Source organism: Lynx canadensis, chromosome A2 (genome assembly GCF_007474595.2).
Source record: "Lynx canadensis isolate LIC74 chromosome A2, mLynCan4.pri.v2, whole genome shotgun sequence".
In the NCBI taxonomy this organism is placed as follows: domain Eukaryota; kingdom Metazoa; phylum Chordata; class Mammalia; order Carnivora; family Felidae; genus Lynx; species Lynx canadensis.
In genome coordinates, this window is record NC_044304.2 from 14,246,335 (window position 1) to 14,263,725 (window position 17,391).

The 17,391-nt window shown below is 53.6% G+C and overlaps 2 protein-coding genes across 3 annotated transcripts in view; both read right to left on the reverse strand.

Annotated features, from left to right (window-relative positions):
• Positions 1-595: 595 nt before the first annotated feature.
• On the reverse strand, positions 596-7,578 carry TM6SF2 (transmembrane 6 superfamily member 2). Its single transcript, XM_030305259.1, has 10 exons — positions 7,362-7,578; positions 5,529-5,632; positions 4,991-5,088; positions 4,819-4,922; positions 4,343-4,425; positions 3,617-3,741; positions 3,326-3,427; positions 2,924-3,016; positions 1,865-1,984; positions 596-988 (listed from the first exon to the last, which is right to left on the reverse strand). Exons 1-10 carry the CDS (start codon positions 7,454-7,456, stop codon positions 782-784), a joined length of 1,131 nt encoding a protein of 376 aa, XP_030161119.1. The 5' UTR covers positions 7,457-7,578; the 3' UTR covers positions 596-781.
• Positions 7,579-10,296: 2,718 nt separating this feature from the next.
• The window catches only part of SUGP1 (SURP and G-patch domain containing 1), a 31,482-nt gene continuing 24,387 nt past the window's right edge, over positions 10,297-17,391 (reverse strand). For both annotated transcript variants that reach the window (XM_030305309.1, XM_030305304.1), the window contains exons 9-14: positions 13,571-13,677; positions 12,503-12,680; positions 11,970-12,076; positions 10,977-11,122; positions 10,766-10,895; positions 10,297-10,496 (exon numbers count right to left, since the gene is read on the reverse strand). In XM_030305309.1, the coding sequence (XP_030161169.1) occupies positions 10,470-10,496; positions 10,766-10,895; positions 10,977-11,122; positions 11,970-12,076; positions 12,503-12,680; positions 13,571-13,677 (695 nt within the window). In that variant the 3' untranslated portion in view covers positions 10,297-10,469. The remainder of the gene's footprint in view (positions 10,497-10,765; positions 10,896-10,976; positions 11,123-11,969; positions 12,077-12,502; positions 12,681-13,570; positions 13,678-17,391) is intronic.

Here is a 17,391-nt window from a genome sequence, read left to right on the forward strand (position 1 = left end):
GCAGAGGCAGGGTTATAGAGTCCATGATTGGATGGGCTAGGCCAGGGCTCTGTTCTTTAGCTCAGCTGCATCCAGGAGCCATGACCTCCGAACAGGACCTTTACCTCCTGCAGGCTCAGTTTCCCCATCTGGAATATATGGTAAGATCCAGCATGTACCACTTGAGGTTAGCCCTTGAAATGGTATACGGTAGGTGCTTAATAACTGTGCCACACTATTAGTAATTATAATTTATTGTCAGAACTTAGGTTTCAGATGCTTCTCTACTGATTGTGAACTCAGACAGAGTTTGACCTCTCTGAGCCTCAGTTTTCCCCGTCTGGAAGATGGAGCTGTGCATACCAACCAGAGGCAGACTTCTGCTGTCCGGCTTCTCCAGCTCCTGATGGCCACGCTGGCAGTGATGGGTAGGCCCTCATGGGGTCTGAAAAGCAGGTCCCTGACCTCTGAATCCTGAAACACTCAGGCAGCAGCAATATTTGGGCATCAAAAGGTTTTTTACTAAAGGGTCCATGGGGTATGGTATGATGGGTAAATTCTGGGAGGCAGTAGAAGTGTCCTGTGGGATTGGGGTACCATGACAGCTGAGCACGTCTGTGGCCCTCTCTGGGGGAACACTTGGCCCTTGGGCCTCCCATCCTGTCCATTGGCCTGAAACCACCATGGCCAGGACCAAAGGCACCTGGAGATGTACTTTCTGCCTCTAAACAACCCAGCCCACCCTTCCCCAAGCAGGGCTTGCTAGGCATGTAAACAGAGTCCTGGGGAGTCCCCAGCCCTCTCAGTGCTGCTTCTTGTGGTGGGCCGGGGGGCCAGGGGGAGGGCGCAGGAAGAAGGCGGGCCACTGAAGGCAGCGGAAGGCCAGCAGGTGGGGGCCCAGCGCATACAGCAGGTTGCACCCGAAGAAGCAGGCCCAGGCGTCATCAGGCACACGGTAGGTGAAGGGCGTGCGCAGGTGCATGGAGGCACCCATGTGCGAGAACTGTGCCTAGTGGCCACACAGGGAGGGTGGATGTCAGGGGCCTGGAGAGAATAAGTCCTAGTATCATCAACACCCCACCCTAGGGAGCCCAGGCTGATGACCTGTTTCCCCTCTCCAGCCCATCTGTCTGCCTCTAAATATTCCTGCCCCTGCATGTACTGTCTGTCCTTGTCCATCTGTCTGTGAGCCTCTCCCCAGCTGTCTAACCAGAACCATCTTCACTCTTTTAAGTGGGCCCTGTTTCCCATCTCTCTGATCTGGGCCCGGCTCTTCCTCCCGCTCTTCCCTACCCCATTTCTGTCCCTGACACAAATCTGGTCCATTCTACCCCAGAGATGTCTTCCTGGTTTCCCCTGCCCAGGCCTGGGCCCAGGCTTTATCACTTTCCATCAGGAACTCAGAAGCAGGCCCTCCAGCTCTGACTGCGCCCTCCACAGCTCAGACATATTCCATGGCTCCCCCAAGCTCAGAGTTGAAAGCCCGCAGCATCTAGCTGTCAAATTCTCTTGCCTCTGCCTTTAACCCATGTTGTGGCTCTACTAAACCACTATCCGCCTATGTGTTTTTATGCTCTTCCCATTCTTGAAATGCCCTTCCCTGCCTAGAGAACTCATACCCATACATCAAAGCCCAAACCCTACGCTCACTCTTCTAGGAAATCTTCCCTCTCTGGAATCCCTCTCAGCCCCTATCCTTCCCTCTCTCTAGTCCTGACCCCATGGAGTTGGGACCCCATGGAGTGTATCTTAGGGTACCAAGCTGAGGGTGGGGCCTCTCAGAGTCTGTTCAGGGAGGGCAGAAGAGCATTTGATGGGTAAGCAGAAACTTTCTTCCCTACTGGTCCACCCACACCTCCCCCTCCCCCCTTCCCCCCCACCTCACCTGGCCAACAGCTCCAGCAAACACCAAGGCCCAGTCAGGCAGCCAAGAACAGCCAGGGACAATGAGGGCATAGACAGCCAGGCCATAGAAGGGCAGCACATAGAACATATACACCAGCATCTAAGGGGCACACGACCAGGAGGATGAGCAGCTGCCCCAGCCAGGTCTCTTGAGACCCCCGAGGTAGAGACCCCAGGGAGGATCTGGCCAGCCTCAGATCCCACCCAGGCAGGACGGGGGCTCTCTGTGCTCCCAACCCTGTGTACACTTTTCTCTATTTCCCTTGGGTATTCCCCCTGCCACATACATACACACACTGAGCCCACCCACATTACTCCGGAAGTGGCATGTGACCCTGGCCAACTGCAAAACTCCAGCCCCCTGGCCATAATGACCAGCGACAGAATGGACTTGTTATTCAGTGATGATGGGCATGTGGGCCAATCAGGGCCTGCCTGAGACTTGTGCTTAAGCTCTGGGGAAATAAGAGCTCAGATTCTTCTGGGGTGGTTAAGTAGGGTGGATGGAGGCCTGGAGCTGCCCAAGGCTGACTCTGCAATCCCACAAAGTGACTACCAGGGAGTGGAGTCCATGCAAAGAAAACAGCCCAGAGACAGAGTTGCCTTAGCTCCTAGGTCCAGCCATACTTGAAGACCATATCTGTCTTCATTTTTGAAGGCAGACATTTTTGGTAGGACAATGAATTTTTTTAACTTAAAAAAAAAAAAATATATATATATATATATATATATATATATTTATTTATTTATTTATTTTGAGATAGAGACAGCGTGAGAGGGGAAAGGGCAGAGAGAGAATCCCAAGCAAGCTCCACACTGCCAGCACAGAGCCCAACACGAGGCTCGAACCCATGAACTGTGAAATCATGCATGATCTGAGCCGAAACCAAGAGTCAGACACTCAACTGACTAAGCCACCCAGGCGCCCTGGTAGGACAATAAACTGGCTTGTGTTTGTGGTGCCTGCCTCAAAGAGGATTTGGTAGACCTCTATCCATGACAGGACCATATGGCCCTCTCCTCCCATCTGCCCTCTCACCTGCACCTTCGGATAGGCCACGGGGTCCCGTAGGTATGGCTCATACTGATAGATGTAGATAAAGCAGGCATCTGTGGGGCAGTCAAGCACCACCTGGGGCAGACAGGCAAACCAACAACCTATCTGAAACATTTTTCCCACGAGAAGCTTTCTCCACCCTCCCAGGCGGGTCCCGTACCCCTTGCTCTGGCCTCCCCTACCCTTGGCTTTTCACTTTGGCTGGGAAGGTTAAAGGGAGTGGGGCTTTGTCATGGAACACTCAGATCAGACTCGGTGAAGAACCTTCCTGGATGATGAGACAGGAGAGCAGTAGCCTCTTTGCACTGGGTAAAGGAACATGGTTGGGGAGGGGACAGGAAAGGGGGCTGGAGGTAGAAGAGAGGCTGGCCACTGCAGACTCACCAGGCCCCGGAAGAGGGTGAAGAACCCAGCAAGGGTGAGGTATATGACAAGGACCAGGTCAACCGGGCGTCGCAGGAGGCCCTTTCTTTGCTCCTCCTGTACCTGTCCCATGGGAGAGAGACAGTGTGAGAAGTCTGGTATCCAACAGGCACTCAATAAAGGCTCATCCCTTCTTTCCTAATGGCCAAGGAGATCCTTCCAAAGAGGGCATATTTTTGACCACAAGGAACTCTAATGGGGGGACACTGAGGTATGCTGGCACAGGGAACTGTCTGGGGGCAGGGCACTTACCACGTGAGGGATACAGCTGGTTGGTGCCCGGGACTGGCCGAAGACCCTCATGCCAGCCCAGCATGGGACCAGCATATAGGGGATGGCCAGGAAGAAGGCAGGTCTGATCTCTGAGCTGTATTTCCCTGTCATAGTAGGAGAGTGGGGGTGTCACTCAGTGAGGATCACCCAGACCTGGCCAGACCTGTAGGTGAATCACACCAGAGTCCCTAGATGGAACTAGTAATTCACAAATGCAATTTTTTTCTCATTTTTTAAAATTTATTTTGAGAAAGACAGAAAGAGAGAGAGAGCAGGGGAGGGGCAGAGACAGAGAGAGACGGAGAGAGAATCCCAAGCAGTCTCCTGTGCTGCCAGTACAGAGCCTGATGTGGGGCTCGATCTCACGAACTGTGAGACCATGACCTGAGCTGAAGTCAAGAGCCAGACGCTTAACTGACTGCAAGCCACCCACGCGCCCCACACAAATGCAATCTTTATTTAAGCTCTAACACCTCTGCCTCCCCAATGCTCATAAGATGGTGTCTATGCTCCTTAGCCTGGCTTGCCTCAATTTACCTTCTGGGTATAGCCTCTATACTTGCTCCCTCTGGATACACCTTGGGTATCCCTCTGGTTCAGCCACTCCACATACTGGTCTGCCTCTCCCCTCTACCTATGAACCTTCTAGGTGCAGGATAGTGACCCAGCCCGAGGAGACAGGATCCCTCAAAGCCAAGTCCTTACCAAGGATGTTTCCTGGAAGAAATACCAGAATGCTCATGATGAAAGATCCCAGCCAGTACAGTCCAAGGTTCCGGTATCTCTTCCTGGGGTCAGGGACAGAGGGGTGACCAACAGATGCCTGTTCCCAAGTCTCAGAGCCCCAGCCAGAGCCCAGGGTCCACCCTGGGCTCCCCAACTCTGGGTCCCTCCCAGTTTTGTCCAGGACAGAAGGGACAACAGGGAGATGAATGAAGGAATGAACAGTCAGACTGTCTGTCCAAGGACAGAGGTGGCTGCCTAGGCACAGGGCAGTACAAGAGAAGAGAGCTGACTATAGCATACACCTGTGACATTCCCTGGCCACTCCTGGCTGGAGCCCTAGAGAAGCCTCCTGATTTCCCCTACGCACACTTCTGGCTCCACTCAGGCTTGGGACCCCACCTGAGAACGTGACCTCCTTCTCATGGTCCAGGTGCCACTCCACCCACCCCATGCACCTTCTGTGGATGGCACCAGCCATGGCCAGGTAGAGGAGGTAGTGAACGGTGCCATCCCAGTAGCAGATGAAGACTCCATGGGCAGTGCGCAAGTATGGCTCTCCCTGCAAGGGCAGGTCAGGGCTCAGATGGGCGACAGGGCAGGAGGCATCCCCAGCTGCCCGCTATGTACCTCCTTGGTAATGAACTCCATGAAGCCCACCATGTAGCCATCTTCCTGGAGAGCAATAAGGAGGTCCACCACCGAGGTGAAGGTGAAGATAGTGAACACTGTGGGAAGAGTGGGCGGGGCACAGCCTGGGTGTGGGAGAGGCCTGAGGCAGCTTTTCTGAGACCCAGATTCCAGGCAAGGATCCTTGTCCAACGACCACTCCCAGTCACCACGCTCCACCGGTCACATGACCCACAGCCCTGCTTCATGAGGAGGCACAGTCCCTGCCTTTGGAAGTCCTCAGGTTGAGAAGGCACTGTCTCTGCCCTCAGGGGATCCCAAAGTGATGAGGAAGTCTTTCAGGGGCTCCCAGTCTGAGGGGAAGATACAGTCCTTCCCTGAAGAGCCCCAGGTCTGAAGGGGGTGGCCCTCTAAGGTTCCCCAACCACCGAGGGTTCTCCAGTCTCTGTGAGCTTCTCCAGTTGGATGGGAGCCCTTCAAGGACCCCCAGTCTGATGGAGGAGGCCCTTGCTCACACAGTTCTCTCTGACTGACTCACCAGCATAGAGTGGGTCATAGTAGATATCACCAGGAGACAAGTTGTAGATAGCCATGAAAAGCAGACCCAGGATCAGGGCACTCATCAATGCCACCCCCAGGGGGCTGTGGAGAGGGAAAACAAGTCAGAGAGGCCAGGCCCAGTGCTGAGGCCCCACCTCGCCCTGGTGAGGCCAAAAGCAGACTCTAAGAAGCTCAAAATGTTGAGGCTGAAGTATCTGTCCATCCAGGAATCGCTCATTCCCTGAAACTGCCCTTTCCCATTACTAGGCTGTTGCCTCAACTGTTTCCCCCTCCAGGAAACTCCTTCCAGAAGTCTCTTCCACTTGGCAAACTCTTACTCATCCTTCATAGCCTATCTTTCATGACTCCTCCTCCAGGAAACCCTCCTTGACTTCTTAAAAAGGATCATTGCCAAACTTAGGCCAAGTACAGGGTGGGCATCAGTCAGTTCTTTGTTTAGGATTTTATTGTTAAGTAATCTCTACACCCAACACGGGGCTCGAACTCACAACCCTGAGATCAAGGGTCACGTGCTTTTCTGACTGAGCCAGCGAGGCGCCCCAACTCTTTCTGACTATACAATTCATCCTGTCACTTGCTGATATGTGTTTAACTCAATTTGCTGTCAGTCATTCAGTCCCACCAAGCCTCTCTGTGGCCAGACCCAGTGCCCAAGCCTGTCAGGTCTCTAAGTGCTCAGCCCTGTACACCTTACTCTCTGAAGCTCCAGACTCCTCCCAGCTAAAGTCCAAATACTTCCATCAACTCCACCCTACCCCTGCCCTGATCTGTCCCCATCAATCTGATAAGGCAGGTTGCATAGATAATAGAAGCCATCTTTGGGCAGCCCCCAACACAAGTGGGCAGAGTGGGGGGTGGGAAAGCTATCCAGGGTCCCACACTCTCCCCTACACTCTCTCCAGACTCCTACCTTCTCATGGACCCCTCTGACACCTGACAATCCCCATCCTGGCCCCAACAATGACAATTATAGTAATCAGGTAAGACCACACAATTTGTAATCCTTAACTGTAACTATGGGATGAGGTCTAGGATTATGTTCATTACACACTGAAGAAACTGAGGCTCCCAGAAACAACCTAGCTCGCCCAAGTTCCAGGGGGATAGAGCCAGGAATTTGTACCCAAGGAGCCAACCCCATAGTCAAGACTCCCCTCTATCCCATGTCTTGAGTTGAGCTAGTTGAGCCCCTGGCTGAGGGGCTTGCAGATGTCTGGTACACAGTGGCAGGATCCACAGGGCTAGGGTCTAGGGTTAGGAGCCAAGGGAGGTCACAATACGTAGGGAAAACAGACTAAAGATAGGGTGGACCAAACCTTAACAGAAAAAAGTCCCAAGCTTGAGATAGGCGATGGAGGGGCCATCTGGCAGGGGTGGTGGAACAGAACGCGCGTCCCTGTGTGCGTGTGTGTCAAGAGCTAGGTCATCAGGACCTTATCTGGGGCAATACTGTGACTGACTTTGGTGAGTCTGGAGCTGGGCACAGCCCTGGGAAAACCCGGGAAACCCTCCAAAACCCTGCCCTTTGGGGAGCTCTGCTTCTCAACCTTTCTCCCCAGGCCCTAAACGTCCCAGGAGCGCCCTCCACCCCCAACACACAGCCCCCTGCCGGGCAGAAAAAGGACTTCCGACTGGGTGAGGGTGTGGGGAGTTCTGCCCTAGCCCCCTTCCTCCAGGCCAGAGCTGCGCAGGAACGCTGGGTTGGGAGAGCCAGGCTAGCCGTCGCGCATCCTCTCTCCCGGCTACCACCAATCCGCCCTGGTCGCCCACCCCCGCCCCCGAGTCCGCCCTGGCCCCTCCCCTTACGCACTGCGAGAGCGCCGAGACGTAGTTGAGCGCATAGGACAAGGGGAGGGCGCCGAGCGACAGAGCGGCGGTCTTGCCGGCAAGCGGCGGGATGTCCATAGCAGCGGCGCCTGTACCCCGGCGCGGCCTCCTGGGCGCCCGTCTCTTCTGCAGTGGCGCGTCTGGGCGGGCGGAGGGAGGGGGGTGCCGGGGACCCGGCCGGTCCCGGCCCCGCCCTGCGCAAAGGTCGCCCCCCGCTGCGCCCTGGTCCCGCCGCAGTTCCGCCACCGCTCCGCTAGCTCCCGGGGAGCCTCTGAGGCCCCTCCTCCTTGAGGCGGCCCCTCTCCCCGCCCCTCTCTCGCTTCACCCTGGCTGGACTCAGCGCTCTTCTCAGCGGCCTTCCCAGCCGCCCAGCCTGTTTCTCTACAAAAAGGTAGAACACCACGTCTCCGGATTCTTCCGCTGTTGAGGCGCGGGTCTGCAACCTTGGGGCCCTGGGCCAGCAACTTCATTCTAAGAGAATTCTTTCTCCGGTCCTCCTTCTGCACTTCTGCATTTTCTGTCCCAGGGCACCGGTGTACCAACCTCGACCCCGAAGAGAAGTCTTTTTAATTCCACATTCCCTAGACCTTCCTCCCCCTAGGATCAAGTGGGCATTGCCCATATGCGCTAATGGAGGAACCTCAGTCGCTTGGACACAGAGTTCCCTTCAGAGCCCTTGGACTTGAGTGTTCACGCAGTGGCCACACACATTTAAGCACGTGTCCGGGTGTGAAGCTTTGACTGCATCTGGGGACTATCTCAAGGCAGGCAGCCAAGATCAAGGGTTGAGGGTCTCTTGAAGGACTCTCTGTGATGTGTTCCATGTAGCGTGGGCACCTTGTGGGCAGCTGAGCCTGCGACCCTGCACAGTGGGTGGGGTCAAAGGGAGGGAGTCCAAAGGGTGTGTTTAGATTGGGTGTGGATTGCTCCAGTTTGGTGAGGAGTTTGGGAACAGTGTTTCTGGCAAGGAGAATAGATCAGGCCTGGGGCCGGTGTGTGGTGGGAGGAACAAGAGGGGAGAGCTGAGGTTCTGAACAGCCTACAGGAGGCTGGGGAAAATGTAAAAGGGTGTGGATGGGGGGTGCTCAGGATCAGGGAGAGGGCGGTACGGTGGGAGAGAGAATTAGGCAGCTGTCTTTGTCACTCCCTCCAACCAGCTTTGGACTCTTGCCCATGTGGTACTTGTGGCTTTGGAAACAACAATAACTGCCCTTGGGGGAGCCCACAGTCTGTGGTTAGGGAATATTCTAACACTCACCCTTTTTCTACACAGCCCCTTGGCCTTATGCCAGCTGGGGCCCATCTCTGAACCTGCCACCAACCTGACAGCCTCCCTCCCTAGTTGTCTATTGCCCATGAAGTTCAGGTTCCTCTGGGTTGACCTGAGGCTCCAGTCTCCTTTCTGGGCTTTTCCCAACTCTAGCAGTACCAACACACGCCCAGGCCTCTTTTCTGTCTGTAAGATGGACCCTCTAGCATTTCCTCACCCCTTAAAGCAGATCCCAGTGTCCCCTCCTCCAGGTACCTTCTCTGCCCAGGGTCCTTGCGGGGCTGATCCCCTGCAGGACCAGGGGTGTCTGGTCTAGCTGTCCGGCAACCTGGCCTTGCATCTGTGTCTGCAATGAGCCACCTGCACAAGCACACTGAATTCAGAGGCCATCTCTTCCAACTCTCCACTTGCCTGGGAGTAAAGTCCGTGGGCTGAGTCTGGCAAGCCTCCCAGTCACTGAGAATTCAATTAAGGGGTGACCTTTACCTGGATGGCAAGGTGCCTGGGACTAATGCCTAGGGTCCCTATCCATGGAAACTCTGGCTCCCTAGAGCTACTCTTGTGCTCAAGCCCGGGGACCCCTGGGCAGCCTCCATGCATGGGAATGTCACCCCTTTGCCCTGCTCTGGGCTGTGTCCATGGAGGGGAGACAGGGTGGCATACATCATTCCAGCCTGGGCTCTGCTGTTGAGACTCCCAGTACCTGGACACTCCCACCCCTGCCCATTAAGACACTCCCCAGGCTGCCTCCATGACCGCACCTAGTTCCTCTTCGCAGCATTTATCAGTCTCAGGTTCACTGCCATGCCAGGGGGCAGATCCTATCCATTCAGTCAGTGTTGTGTTTACTGAATGACAGAATGCAGGCTAGCCCAGAAGCCCAGCTCCAGCTAGAGTTTTCAGAGCCCATGAGCCCACAGGTGTTGAGCAGAACCCACTAGGGGCATGTGTGGGCATATGGGGGAGTTGTGGGGACCCCTCAGATCTCCAAGCCATAATACTTCAAGCAGGGCTCTCGGATTCCTGGGACCCCACCCAAGCTTCTCACTCAGCAGCTGCAACTGAGGAAGAGCCCCAGGTGGTCTCGGCACAAATGGAACGTGCAGGCTCTGAAGACGTAGGCTGCATCTGCCCATAAAGCCACCTCCTGGGGCATGAGCCCCAGGGACTCAAGTGTCTACCCCAATGGCAGGACCCAGGGCAGCTGGGGCAGCCTAGGCTGCAGCTATCACAGGCTAGGCTTGCCGTGTGTGACTGTTGCAGGGAGGAGTCGTCGTCAGCGCCACCTGCTGGCAAGGTGACTGGCATAGGTGTGCCCTGGGTAGACATGCCTCACACTTCTAAGGTCTGGGCCCTGTCTAGGGACCCCTTCCAACGTCCTCCTGCAGCACAGTGCTACACTGGGATGCCCCTGATGTCTCTGGTCCAGGTGCAGCCAGCTCTTGTTTGGCCAGCCACCAGTCCCACTCAGGAGGTCCATGGACGCTCCCCTCAACTCTAACCCAGGATGATGGGGTGGGGGGAGGGAGGCCACAGGCAGACAGGGTCTAGGTGGTTTTCTCAGATTCTTCAAGCACTAGGGAACCTTCCCAGCAGGATCCCAGCCCATCTGCCCAGCCCAGCCCTGCAGCTAAGGAAACAGGAGTGGTTTCTGGTGATGGCAAAACCAGGCTGCCATGGTGGGCGAGCGCTGGAACTTTTAATACACGGCACGACACTCGAGACGACGGGAAGGGCAGGCAGAAATGCAGGCCGGAACATTCCACAGTCCAGGGACGGTCGGTCGTTTGGAAAATACGTTCGTGTGTTTTTCTGGAATACTCAGTAGTAAGGCCGTCTGGGGTTGTTCTGTGGGAGGCAAATAAGATAAAATGGGGAGAAGGGGAGGGGGTGAATACTAAAGACAGCCGTTCCTCCTGCCCAGAACCTTCTAGGGACTACTGAGCTCACCAGAGCTCAGAGGGGAGGGCAGGTGGAAAGGTGTAGAGTTGCTGGTGAGACATTGCCTAGCTAGACTGGGGAAGGAGGGGAAGCTCTGTTACCAGCACTGCCACCCCCCTGTGGAGATTCTGGAGAGCCCAGCCAGAAGCCGTGCGGGAGGCTGGGGACACACGCACCAGGGGGTTAGGTCGGAAGCGGTAGGCCAGCATCATCCTCTTGCGAAAGGCCTCATACTCGTCATCCTCCTTGGAGAGCTCTGCTGGCCGGTCGATGCCAAAGCCGGCTCCATCTACTGTGGTGGTGCCTCTGCAGGGGAATGACAGGGCAGAGTAAGCAGGGGGCCAGGCCAGTGCCAGCAGAAGGGTGGTAGGGGGAGCGTACACTCACTTGTTGACCGGGTTCTTGATGCCCTGGCCCTCTGAGCCCAGCCCGTCGCCCTCCTTCCAGCCCATTTTCATCAGCATCTGATAGCCAATGTTCTCCACCGTCAGTTTGAACTCCTTGTACTCGGAGTAGTCAGGCTCTCGGCCCTCCTGCAAGGCAAGGAGTTGGCTGTCATCTACCAGGGCTACAACTGTCCCAGGTCCCAGCCCTGGCTTGAACAGCCTCCACCCACTGCACTGCCCACAACAACCTCACTGGCTGCTGGGACCACCCGCCCATCTGCCTCCTCTGCACCAGATCAGGTTCCTTGAGAACAGACCAAGATGCTCTTTCTCAGGGTCCCCAGGGCCAGACTTTGTACCAAGCTGCCTGGTGGCCAAGTCAAAGAGGGCAAGGTGATGGGTCACACAGGCCTCACCCACCACAGGAAAAATTAATGGTTCATTAGCAACAAAAAGCCCTATGTTCTGAGGGCAATTCATTACACAGAATGCTAAAACATGTGGTCAATAAGGTGCCTGCCCTGTTGATGAGGTTATGCGGTACAAAAGCGGCTTTACAAAAATCCCCCAAAAGAGGGCATGGGATGTGTCCCGTCAGCTGTCTCTCCTCACGAGCATGAGAACCGCATGGGAGGAATGTGAAGTTCTTGTTCTGGAGAACCCAGTCCTTGGGGACTTCTGCCTGAGAAACGCTTTGCCTGTAAACTGCACTTAATTGGCTCCACTGAAAGCAGAATTTCCCTGAAGCCCTGGGAAATGTTTCTAAAGCGGCAGCTGAGCTGTTATTTGCTAATTCCCTTCACAGACGGTGTCTATCATAAACAGATGCCTCCCGAGGCAAGAGGGCCCAGCTCCTCCTGTGAATGAGGGGGGCCTGGAGGCTGCCTCAGGCGCCTGCCTCGTGATGCTAACAGGAGGGGCTGGAACACTCGAAGGGCTGCCTGCTAGACAGGCCTACATCAGGGGCTGGGGCCCAGGGATGCTCCCAGCTCACCTTGAGGGCCTTGAAGGTTTCCATGAACTTCTCCAGCTCATCTGGTGGCAGGAAGTCTCCAATAAAGTGCTTGCCACGGCCCATCTTTGTCAGCTGCTCGGCCCACTCTGCCCGTAGAGGAGGGAAAGGTGAGACGAGAAAAGGAAGAAGTCAGGGAGTGGGCTGGGTGGTCCCACAGCACGGTATGAGTCTTGTGTGGGGAGGGGAGTCTGGGGCTATGGGGGAATGAGGCAGATGGTTGAGACCCTGACCCAAACCCCTGCTGCTCCAGGCAGCCCTGCTAAGTGCCATGTTCAGACAGCAGTGAACACTTACAAAGAACCATTTCTTTTTCCTCTGAGGAACCTGAGGCGCAGAGAAGCTGAATCTCTTGCCCAAGGTCTTATAGGTTGGGCAGGTGGTTTAAGGCCCCAGTGTGGTGTCTCCAGGTGCCTTCCCGGGCAGGTGAGTGTGGCTTCCTGAGCCTGCAGCACCCTTAGGGCAAGGCCTCAGCTAGGTACCGTGCCCCACCTGCAATGTGCTCTTTGGCTCACCCCGAGTCTTGTCCATCTCCATGCGCCGCAGCTGGTGTTCCCAGGTGCCCAGCTCGCTGTCTACCTCCTCGTCGCTGTCGTAGCCATGCTGGTGCTGCTGCAGTGCCTTCTCCCACAACAGCTGCATGTCCTGCATCGCACGCTTGTGCTGCATGATCATGTCATACATCTGCTGCATCTGCGGGCAGCACATGCCAGTGAGCAAGGCAATGTACCACATGTGCAGGAGGCCAACCCCCTGGCCTTCCCTATGCAGGTCAGGCCCCCTCACCCTTCCCACTTTCTGCCCTCCCTGGGCCGGCACGTGAGCAGGGCTTGGAGCAAGCACTCAAGACAAAGTCCTGTACCAGGCCATGCCCTGGGTTTCTTGGATCCCTGTTTTCAGCAGGGAGGAGCCCTCTCTGCCTCACCCAGTCTGGTATCTGGCCCGAACCCAGCACATCCTGGGCACCCTTGCTGTGGACCAAATGAGGGCACCGCAAGCCCCTGATCACGGAAGGGTTGAAGGAGATGTGACGGGGCCGTCAGGCTGGAGGAGGTGACAAGGGTGAGCTGTCCCTAAGAACCAAGGGTGTGCCTGTAGTTCCCCAGGAAAGCAGCAGAGGCTAAGCCCCTGGCCATAGAGCTCCCTGCCAAGCCAGCCGTCATCCCAACACAGGCAACACCAACTGAGCATTTGTCACATCGTTCAGGGCGCCCAGTGCTAGCCAGGCCTGTCCTGTACTGGATGTTGGAGGGCACTGGAAGGAGAGCTTAAAATGGAGACTACCTAGTCAGGAACAGCCCACGAGCATGTCGGGGAGTAGTTGTGGAGCATCAGCCTCAGGGGCTGCCCAGGCAGTGTGAGGACTGAGCCCTGGGTCCAATTGCAGGCTGGGAAGGGCCTTTGGGGGGTGAAATGCCATTGACAAGGGCGTGCCTATCCAAGAACCTCTCCACTGATGGTGGGATCCACCCAGCACAGGGAGGCTCAGAAAGAACAGAACATGACCACTGTCTTGTGAGGTGAGGGGACAATACTCCGTTAGCCCCTTTGGAGCCTGCCTGCTCTATGCCACACAGACTTACCTCCTGTTGCTCCTTTAGCTGCTTCTTCTGGGCATCTGACAGCTCTGTGACACCCACCAGACCTACAGGCTTCCCTTTCTCATAGCCAAGCCCCTTGAGGTCCTGAACTGGAAATAAGACACAGGCTGATCAACAACGGATGGACAGGTCCAGACCTGCTCCTGCATGTGGTACAGCGTCCATGCGCTGACGACATCTGAGGCACTTAGCGCACATGGCACAAGGCCTTCACATCGCAACAGTTGGTATCCTGTGTCACGTGATGATCCCAGGGGCCTCATCGTGCTGTCACGTGCATCTAGTGTCACCCTCACATGACCTCTCCAGGCAGGCTCTATACCCCTATGTGTAGATGATGACATCAGAACTTAGAGGTCCAGGGCCTCCCTCAAGGTCACATATCTAATGGGTGACATGAGGGGGACTTTGCAAAGGCAAAGACAGGAGAGGAGAGATAAACATGTGCCCGTGTGTGTGTGTGCATTCACACACTGACTCTTAGAGATAAGCCCTGCAGGGAACAGACACCCAGTGTAGACACACGAGGGCTTAGAGTCTGGCATAAGACTCAGCTCTGTGTATAGCTCTGTTAGCTCCTTCTGGGGAAGCAGCCGACCATCCTCAAAGCAACTGACATTTAATTTGGCATCAGCTTTGGAGCTTGGCTGGAGCCAGCAACACTAATCCACATGGAGATGCTGTGACAGCCCCATCTGGGTGGCGGAAACAACCACCCCTCAGGCGGTGGCTTCCTGGGGGAGGAGAAGCTGGGCAGAGGGGGATACAGAGGCCCTTCTGGTATGTGCAAAGAGCCAGATTCTCCTAGCTCACCAGGGCTGGGGCTTCACCTGCAAGAACCACTCACAAGTGCTTCTTGAGCCCATGTTTATTCCCCAATACCTCCTGGAAGGTCTGTGTGGGAGCCCTGTGGAGAGGGCAAGGGAGTCAAGGTCTGAGCAGCCTGCTGTGTGCCTGGAATGTACCCAAAGTCCCCCTCCTCCAGTCACTTTACCAGCAAGCAAGCAGGTGGGGGCTGTTCACACCCTCCCAGGGACGACACAGGCCAGTGAGACCTAAACCTGGATATGTGACTTCGGAGCCTGTGCACTAGACGACAGGGGAGGCCTCCTCACCAGCTGGGAGCTGGGGCCAGACCTCAAGGACATGGTTTCAGAACTGTGGCACGCACACATCAGAACAAGACTCACGGCACAGCACCCTTCGTTATAGGGGGGCACCTGAGTTCGGCATTTGACAGCAATCTGACCCTAGGCAGAGATGCTACCTGGAACCACAATGAGTACTAGAATCTTCACTAGCTTTTCTCCTTGGACAAGGGAAGCACTGAACAGACAACCTCCAGAACTGGATGGGAAAGGCCAACAGGCTAGCTAGCCATGTGACTTGGGTAAGCTGTCTTCCCTCTTGGTCCATCATAAATAAAATAAACGTAGGTGTCAGCACCAGAGCACATATGACTCCTCTATGTATCTGTGTGTTCAGGGGTGAGGGAGGTTGAGACGGTTCTGTGTGCAGGGCAGGCTGTGTGGAGGGCAGTGAGACAGATGCCGTAAGATAGCCTCTCTCAGTCACCGATTATCACCTGCAGAATGTGATGACAACAAACTCCCCACTCTACTGGCCGCTTTGTGGTAGAAAATGAGAAACAAGACCACATGTTGGCCATCTCTGAAACTGTCAAGGAGGCAGATGTTGCAGTTGATTGTGCAAAACTGTGGCAATTATGGTGCTTATCATCATGCATTTCTTGAGCTTTCTATGACAAGAATGAATCCAAGTTCTTTAAAGCTTAAGGGAGATAGCAGGATTGATCTACATGCTGTGTACAAGGCACTCGCCTTAGATACGAAGTCACAAATAAGTTGAAAGTGAAAGGATGGAAAAATGTATTTCATACAAATAGCAACTGAGAGAGCTGGGGTGGCCATACTAGCATCAGACAAAATAGACTTCCGGTCCAAAAAGGTTACAAGAGAAAAAGAAGGATGTTCTATATTGATAAAAAATGTAAAACGGAAAGAAGATAGAACTTGAGGCACTTGGGTGGCTCAGTCTGCTGAGCATTTGACTCTTGATTTTGGCTCAGGTCATGATCCCAGGGATGTAGGATCTCGCTGAGCGTGGAGCCTGCTTAAGATAGATTCATTCATTCATTCATTCATTCATTCTCATTCTCTCTCCCTCTCCCTCTCTCTCGGCACTGGGTGGCTTGGTTGAGTGTCTGACTTTGGGTCAGGTCATGATCTTGAGGTTCGTGGGTTTGAGCCCCACATTGGGCTCACTGCTGTCAGCCTGTCAGCCCACTCTCTGCTCCTCCCTCACTTGCGCTCTCCCCAAAATAAATAAATATTAAAAAAAAAAAAAAGATTCTCTGTCCCTCTCCCCCACTTGCACGTGTGCGCACTCTCTCAAAAAAAAGACATCCCCCACACCCTACCTAACAAAAGAGCCTCATGATATATGAAGCAAAAATTGACAAAATTGAAGGGAGAAATGGACAGTTCAACAATAGTAACTAGAGATGTCAATACCCCATTTTTCATATCAATAAGGATATAGAAGATTATAGAAGATTAAACTCTACACCAGCGATGCCTAACAGATGTATACAGAACGTGCAATCCAGCAATGGCAGAAGACAGTCTTCTTGTGTGCACATAAAACATTCTCTAGGAAAGATTACATTTAGATTACAAAATGAGTTTCAATACATTTTAAAAGACTGAAATCACAAAGTATCTTTTCTGATCACAATGGAATCAAACTAGAAATCATTAACAGAAGGAAAACTGGTAAACTCACAAATATGTGGAAATTGAACAACACCCTCTTAAACAATCAATAGATCAAAGAGGAAGTTACAAAGAAAGATTAGAAAATAAGAGATGAGGGGCACATGCGTGGCTCAGTCAGTTAACCGTCTGTCTTCCATTCAGGTCATGATCTCATGATTTGTGAGTTCGAGCCTTGCGTGTCTCTCTCTCTCTCTCTCTCTCTGCCCCTCCCCTGCCTGTGCTCTTGCTCTCTCAAAAAATATATAAACTTAAAAGATCTCCAATTAATAACCTAACTGTCCACCTTAAAGAACTAGAAAAGGAAAAGCAAACTAATTCCAGAGCTAGCAGAGGGAAGGAAATGAAGATTAGAATCAAGATACAGGAAATAGGAAGTATAAATATGGTACAGATGGGGCACCTGGGTGGCTCAGTCAGTAAGCATCCAACTCTGGCTCAGGTCATCATCTCCAGGTTTGTGAGTTCGACCCCCGCATTGTGCTCTCTGCTGTCAGTGCAGAGCCCCCTTCAGATCCTCTCTCCCCCTTTCTCTCTGCCCCTCTCCTGCTTGCGAGCATGCACATGCTCGCTCTCTCAAAAATAAAGAAGAAGAAGAAGAAGAAGAAGAAGAAGAAGAAGAAGAAGAAGAAGAAGAAGAAGAAATAGAAGAAATATGGTAGAGTAAATCCATAGAATCAAAAGTTGTTTTTTTTTTAAAAGATGAACAAAATGACATACCTTTAGACAGATTACCTAAGAAAAAAGAGAAAAAACTCACTAAAATCAGAAATCAAAGAGGGAGGGAATATTACTAATGATTTTATAGAAATAAAAAGGGATTGTAAAAGAATACTATGAACACCTAGAAGCCAACAAGTTGGATAACCTAGATGAAGTGAACCAATTCCTAGAAACCCGTAAATTACCAAAACTAGCTCAAGAAGAAATAGAAAATCTGAATAGACTTAAAACAAGGAGATTGAATCAGCAACCAATAACTTCTCATCGGGGCGCCTGGGTGGCTCA

What these genes read in the sequence shown, in the direction of transcription:
- TM6SF2 (XM_030305259.1), bottom strand. Translation starts at nt 7,456, where the DNA reads ATGGACATCCCGCCGCTTGCCGGCAAGACCGCCGCTCTGTCGCTCGGC. An exon ending in TACGTCTCGGCGCTCTCGCA is followed by an intron (nt 5,633 to 7,361) that starts GTGCGTAAGGGG and finishes CCCTCTCCACAG; the next exon opens with CCCCCTGGGGGTGGCATTGA. An exon ending in TCACCCTCTTCCGGGGCCTG is followed by an intron (nt 3,017 to 3,325) that starts GTGAGTCTGCAG and finishes TGTCTGCCCCAG; the next exon opens with GTGGTGCTTGACTGCCCCAC.